We start from the raw sequence: 6,923 nt of genomic DNA, 5'->3' as shown, positions 1-6,923 counted from the left end.
CTCTCTCTCTCTCTCTCTCATTGTGATTTTACGAAACAATGTCTCGTCTTCACACACATCCTTCCTTCTTCACCCTCCACATTTCCAAGTTAACAAGCTTCCCCGTCCAAGCCAAGAAGAACAGAGAGATCTCAATGCCTTGTTTCAGTTCCAACATGACCCAAGGTATAATCGCCTCAATCCAAAGAAGCGATTTTCACTGATGCTTCTTCAATTTCATCGTTTTTCACTGATGTTTGTTTGGCATATAGATTAAGTCGTTATTGATCACTCCAGTCCAGTGCTTCAGCCTTTGTAATTAAACATAATGATTTGTTTGTTTGAGCTATCTCCTGCAACATTTGGCGCACTTGAAAGGTTCCCACATGACTTTATATGTTGACTTCTCAATACATATATCCATATTTGATTTCTATCATCTGCTACTAGCCATCTTGTATTCCTCTATGTTTCACATTCATCTGATATTGACTGATTTAAACTACAAATTTGAATGCATTGGATCCTTGTTGTTTCTGAGCATCTCAAAAATGAGAGATGCAGATAAATAGGCTTCCAGAGGAAACCTACCTTTCTATGCTGCTTAGCAAGAAGCAAAAATTAACACATCATTGCATCATCTTATACTTAATACTTAGAGTCTCGTGAGCATTCGTAGGACAGTCTTCATCTTTGGCCTCGCCCCAGGAGAGATGTTAATGCAGGCAAGTGCAATACTGAGGGCACGGATCATCTGCTTTGTTGCTACACCTGATGTTTTGCTCACTCTTTGGTCAAGAATGTTGTTGCGCTCCTCTTGTTGGCTCTGCACCCACTTGGCCAACTCTCTTCCTTCGCTGACAGCTGGCTTTCCCGTTATCAGCTCCAGAAGAATCACCCCAAAGCTGTAGACATTCCCAGCCATTGTCACCCTCATCGTGTAAGCATACTCTGATGAAGGAGATCAACAGTTAAAAGATTAAGAGAGCTCAGACAAAGCTAAACAAGGGTTTTGTATTATATGGCTCACCTGGTGGAATGTAGCCGATGGTGCCTGCAACTGCCGAGAGGCTGCTGTTGCTTCTGGAAGGATCGATCACCTTGAACAGTTCAATGTCTGCTACTAGTGGCTCAGTGAGCGACTTAAGCATTATTTTTTTACTAGAGAGATCTGGTACAAGGATTGGATCACGAGTGTTGGATTTGGATCCATGCAAGTAGCAGATTCCCTGAGCTATGCCGACTGCAATACTGTACCTGCTCGTCCAATCAACCACATCGCTGGGATGGTTGTGCAGAACGTCGTAAAGGGTGTGAGTGTGAGCAAATTCGTAGAAGAGCAAGACTCCTTGTGAATAGAGCACATAAGCTAGTGGAACCATTACGTTTGGGTGATGCAGCTTGCCCAGCATCTCTAGGTCTAGCTCTAGTTGCTCACTGCTGGCTTGCTGGAAAACCCTGTCTCTTGTGTTGAGCTTTTTGATGAAGTAACTTGAACCAGAGGGCATGACTACTCTGTAGTAACTCCAGAACATTGTCTTGGACAGAGCATTCTCTGGATTAGCAACGGCTTCCACAGCTTTGGCGAAGTTGATGTTTGATCTGTGTGTAGAGTTTGAAGTGAGAAGCTTTCCATGAATGATCTCGGGAAGAACAGTTGATCCTTCTTCCTCGTCAGGGTCGACATGCATGTTGTTAACCCCATTGGAGCGCCTATAAAGTTTCAGGATGATGACAGTTATGATCACTGCCACAAGAGCAGTTACTCCAATGGCAACAAAGGTTACGTTCAGAACTAGTTTGCTATTCTTCCCTGATGGCTTGCTTGGGATAACAACTCTATCCTCAACCGTGATCCCGGGGTTTCCGCTGACGTCGATTGAAACATTATGAGTGAACTTGGGAGTGTTTCCAGTAAGCTGGTTGTTGGATAGTATCAGCTGTCTGAGGGATATTAAATTGGTCAGATCTTCAGGGATCTCCCCTGAGAATTTGTTATTTGAAAGATCAAGAACTTCCAAGCGGTCAAGTTTAGAAAAACTGGTAGAAGGGATAGGTCCTTGGAACATGTTAGCGCTGAGATTTAATGAAATCTGCAGCTTCGGTGGCATTATTGGAATCCTCCCTCTAAGCTGGTTTTGACCAAGCTGGAGTTCTAAGAGACTACTCAGATCTCCAATGCTGTCAGGTATAGTACCACTTAGATTATTGCCTTGTAACTTCATGTTGGTAAGCTCCGTTAGGTTCGAAAGAGAAGACGGTATAGATCCATTCAGAGAATTCCAGCTCAAGTCAAGAATCAAGAGATTAAATAAAAATCCCATCTCCTCTGGGATTTCTCCGGTAAGCTTGTTCTGCTGCAGTTTCAAGCCTTGAAGCGAGGCGATGTTTCCAAGCGAAGGAGGTAAGGTCCCGGTGAACTGGTTCATTTCCAAGTTGAGGAGATTCAAACTCGAAAGGTTTCCAAATGCAGGAGGTATGTGGCCTGATAATCTGTTGTTCTCCATCTCCAGATAAGTTAGGTTCTGAAGAGATTCAAATGCAGCTGAAGGCACTGACCCTGTTAGCATATTGCTTCCTAGCCTCAGCCTAACTAGGCTATGTGAAATGCTTTGCGGTAACAATCCAACAAACTCATTATATGACAGATCCACCGAGACAAGTTTAGGCTGCGACAAAAGATCATCTGGAATGGACCCGTTTAGAAGGTTGAAGCTGAGGTCTAAGTTCTCGAGGTGTTTTGTGATCCCTGATGGAATTGCTCCGGTGAATCCGTTACGGTTCGCTGCGAATCTGCTCAAGGTTTGGATTCTTGAAAGTGATTCTGGGATTGCTCCATTGAGATTGTTGTTGGAAAGAAGCAGAGTTTCTAACTTGGAGAGGTTCCCCAACGAGCCAGGGAGTGACCCACTAAGCTGATTATCACTGAGATCAATCAGCCTCAGCTCTTGATAATCTTCGATGCCCTCAGGGATACTACCGCTCAATAAATTATCTGAAACCTCCAGATTCACCAGACTTTTGGCCAAATTGGTCGGAACTGAACCAGCTATCTTGTTGAAGTTGAGAGACAGGTTTTTCAACTGAACCAAAGCGTCGAAACCATAGTCTCCAATGTTCCCACTCAACCTATTGTGAGAGATATCAAGAACCTCTAACTTGGAGAAGTTGCGGAAACCAAGAAGAGAAGAAACTTGGTTCCTGCTTAAGTTCACCTGCTTCAACCCAACTAGTGTTCCGCAGTTTGTTATGAATCCATCTGGGATTGAGCTCAAGCTGTTGTTAGAGACATCAAGAGACTCCAGCGTCTGGATTTGGCAAACGAGTGGTAGAAACGAAGAATTGGAGAGAACGAAGCCAGAGAGAGACAAGCTTATCACAGAGCTACTGTCTGGTCGGCTGCAAACAACACCTTCCCATAAACATGGATTCCTCTCAGAACCAGGAAGATTCCACTCTAAGATATTAAGGAATCTAGAGAGTTCGATCATTGTGTTTGTCTGGGTTGAAGAAAGCTGAGGGAAACAGACATGGAAACAAGACAGGAAGATGAAGAAGAAGAGACAGAACATGGACTTGCCTGTTTCTGGAGGAACTTGTATCTTCTTCATCTTTTTTTTGACGCCAGTGATCCTATTCTTTTTCAGGCAAAAGATAGAAAAAGGTTGATGAAAAGATAACAGAACACTGAGAAAAGTCGATGAGAAGAAAAAAAGAAGAGTGTGGGGGACATTTGTGTGGAAACTGTTACAGTGGCGTGAGCCGTGTTGATTGGGTTGAAGACTTGAAGGACGTTGACTGATGTATGTTATGACACAAGACTTTTAACAAGTCTTTTTGTTCCTGTGTTCTGCCACGACAGCTTCTCCTATCACTGTTTGGTTCTCATTTGTTGACCATTTCAGTTTAATATATTGTTTTCGACACAGGAACATGGACAACTCTAATTATTCAATCCTCTAGACATGGACAACTCTATATATCGACTGTAATAGGCTATTTCTCTTGTTGTTTCAGACCGTCGACCGATGACTCCATCACTAATGATGGTTTGAGTTTTTCCTTGACTAATAGCTACTTAGCAACTTTGCAGCCTCTTGATGTTTAAAGTTCCAGATTCTGTTGCACATGAGAAGATCTTTTGGTAGTGGTGTTCAATCCGAATTTCAGTTCGGTTTTGGTTCAGTTTTTTTTTTCGATTTTTCAGTATTTTGGTTTATAAATAATAACTACAATATTAAAATCATATCTACCTTAGTTTGTTTCAGTTTATATACAGTTGGTTTTCGTTTTATTCGGTTTTATATCAAAAAACCATAAATATATTTATCTCTTATAAAATTTTGTGAGTTTTATTTTATATGATTAAATATCAACTTTAACTAAATATGAAGATATTCTGTTTTTAAATAAACTACTTTTTTCTTTTTCTTTTACTATTTAAAATAGTTAGTAAACACATTAAGTTAATTATCATAATAGTTTTATAAAATAAAAATAAGAAAAAATAGTATTTTATAATATTATAAAATAACTAGATATTAGCACACATATTCGTCAACAAAAAGTAAAAATTATATTTTACTTAATTTAATTTGATAAAAATGAAAAAAACTTTTAACTTAAAACAACTTATTAAATTACTAAAATAAACATTTTAAGTATGAATTCATATCAATAAAATAAATTATGTATATATTTGATATATCATGGATTTTACCAGTCCATGCCTCCATGGGTATGGGAATTGTGTCCAAACCCAATATAGACCTGCGAGAAGGCGGTTATAGGTGTGGGAGTGGTTCAGGTCACAACCATTCGCCCAACAAATCGTACCCGTTCACCCAACAAGTCGTATCAATTCGTAAGGAAAAAAGGCCGATTGTGGTGGTTTAGTCTTTTCCGAGAGATCATTTGCGAGAAGAAAAGCCGATTGAAATGGATACTAGAGGCAAGTAGAAAGGCGTGGAGAATGACTCTAACACACCAGAGCACACGTCCAAGGTTTGTGGAGTAACCGCCGACACATCGCCTAAGATCATCTGTAGGACCAATTTATTCTAAGGCCATTGGCGATTGTTATATCCATCTCTCCCTTTTTTGAATACTTCTTCTTCTACTCTAAATAGGATTTATACTATGGCTAAAAAGTTAAATCCAAAGTATATCAACGTTCCTTTGTCTCTTCTTCACATAATGCCTCCATGGCTCATCAATACCACATGGTAAAATTGAGCTTTTTCCCAACCTAAAACTCAGGATACTCTTTGCTAATATCCCTCACATGCATCCAAGTCATGTTATGGATGGGTAAGCCTTTCCAATAAACTAAGGCCTATAGATGACCTTTCTCATCATAACAAGAACTTACTAAATGTTATGGCTGCAGAATAAATCTCTCCAACTCTTCTGATAAAACATGTAATGTGGATAACAAATGCTCTTATCTCAACACTGGCTTCAACTGAGACACATGGAAGACGAAGTGTATCTTGCTTTCTAACAGAAACTTCAAGCGATATACTACTAAGTTGATACGTTCTATTACTAGAAAAGAACTGTAACACTTTGTTGCAAGATTCTGGCAAAAGGCATGGGATAAAGATGTTTGATGGTATGATCTCAACTTAAAAAACACCAACTACCCTACTGGAATCTAAAATTCATGTCTATGCTTATCAGTATTGTTCTTCATTTCTGCTTGAGCCCTTAGTAAGTGATCATTTGCATCTCGTAATAGACTGTCTTTTTCCTTCAGTAAAATTCTGGTTTACTATTACATTTATCTCTATTATATAATCATTGTGTGGTCCAATACAATTAGTGCCTTGGGTAATACTTGTGATTGAAGGTATTCAACATTTCACTTTATTTACGGTCTTAACATTGTTAGATGTAAAATCTCTTGGTTTTATTTTATAAATGATTCCTCAAGTCTATTTCCAGTGTAACATACTTCTGGATGTTCCACTTACTAGGGATGTGAGATTCTCTAATTCTGCCCCTCGAGATGATAAGACTACATTTTTGTCAATCTCGAATTGAATCTCAACTAAAAATCAACAACATACCCAACTTAAGGTTATGTATTATATCTTAGATCCTTTTGATCTTTGAGACTTGGGAAAATATAAGTTTCGTTCCCATAGGCATACATGTATCTGATTTTTTAGAGTTTTCAATAATTTTGATACTACAAGACATTGTTCTTACACTAGTTTCTTTCCTTATAAGGTGAGAGAAATATCTCTTATTTGCTACCATATTTATTTTCTCACTTCTTGTGAGAATATTTTTTTTGAAAGAAACTCAGTACACTTTACCTTGACCATATCCATATCCACATTAACATCTACGATCACGTTTGTAGCCATTTTCTCGTATAATAATGTGGTCTTTCTTTTTTCAATATAAAATGTCATATTCACTTCAGAGAATGGAGCATAATCAAGTAGACGTGATTATCTTAGATTGATAGCTCATTGTTTTGAGTCTCAAGGAGACAAGACACAAGTATAAACTTCTTTAATATATTTTCTTAATGTGTCTGCTGGACAATATTACTTATGTTAAAATATATTTTCCAATATATATGCATCATTAAGATTTCTTCGAGAATTTTTTTTTTAACATCCATCATAATTGACATATAGTTACAGAATTTTCTTTGGATTGATTTCTCCAAAACTTATGGATCTTTTAAGGTAAGAATCAAACTTTAAATATATGTAATGATAGTAAAATATAATAATTAAATTATATAAAGATATGTATTAACAGAAACATATTAATATATTAAATAATACTCATATAGCAATTATTTCATTCACTAACTTTTATTAGCATACCATTAATCATCTTTCTGTTAACTACTTATCAATCTATGAATGTATTGAAACAAAATTATACATTATTGAAACAAGATTTTGTTTTACGATTCAATC

The 6,923-nt window shown here is 37.8% G+C and overlaps 1 protein-coding gene and 1 long non-coding RNA gene across 2 annotated transcripts; one reads left to right on the top strand and one right to left on the bottom strand.

Moving 5' to 3' along the window:
• The first annotated feature begins 6 nt into the window (after nucleotides 1-6).
• LOC130507419 (uncharacterized) lies at nucleotides 7-349 on the top strand. The gene is made up of 2 exons (XR_008942321.1): nucleotides 7-165; nucleotides 252-349. It is a non-coding gene; the product is annotated as an uncharacterized LOC130507419 (long non-coding RNA).
• Nucleotides 350-449: 100 nt separating this feature from the next.
• On the bottom strand, nucleotides 450-3,739 carry LOC130507418 (LRR receptor-like serine/threonine-protein kinase GSO2). The gene is made up of 2 exons (XM_057002134.1): nucleotides 1,010-3,739; nucleotides 450-930 (listed from the first exon to the last, which is right to left on the bottom strand). The coding sequence occupies exons 1-2, from the start codon at nucleotides 3,588-3,590 to the stop codon at nucleotides 635-637; spliced, it is 2,877 nt and encodes a 958-aa protein (XP_056858114.1). The 5' UTR covers nucleotides 3,591-3,739; the 3' UTR covers nucleotides 450-634.
• Between the last annotated feature and the right edge of the window lie 3,184 nt (nucleotides 3,740-6,923).

The sequence above is a fragment of the Raphanus sativus genome, unplaced genomic scaffold (assembly GCF_000801105.2).
Source record: "Raphanus sativus cultivar WK10039 unplaced genomic scaffold, ASM80110v3 Scaffold4488, whole genome shotgun sequence".
Classification (NCBI taxonomy): Eukaryota; Viridiplantae; Streptophyta; class Magnoliopsida; order Brassicales; family Brassicaceae; genus Raphanus; species Raphanus sativus.
Note: the sequence above shows the minus strand (reverse complement) of the source record. Positions and strands in the feature narration are given on the sequence as shown.

What these genes read in the sequence shown, in the direction of transcription:
- LOC130507418 (XM_057002134.1), bottom strand. Translation starts at nt 3,590, where the DNA reads ATGAAGAAGATACAAGTTCCTCCAGAAACAGGCAAGTCCATGTTCTGT. An exon ending in CATCGGCTACATTCCACCAG is followed by an intron (nt 931 to 1,009) that starts GTGAGCCATATA and finishes CTCCTTCATCAG; the next exon opens with AGTATGCTTACACGATGAGG.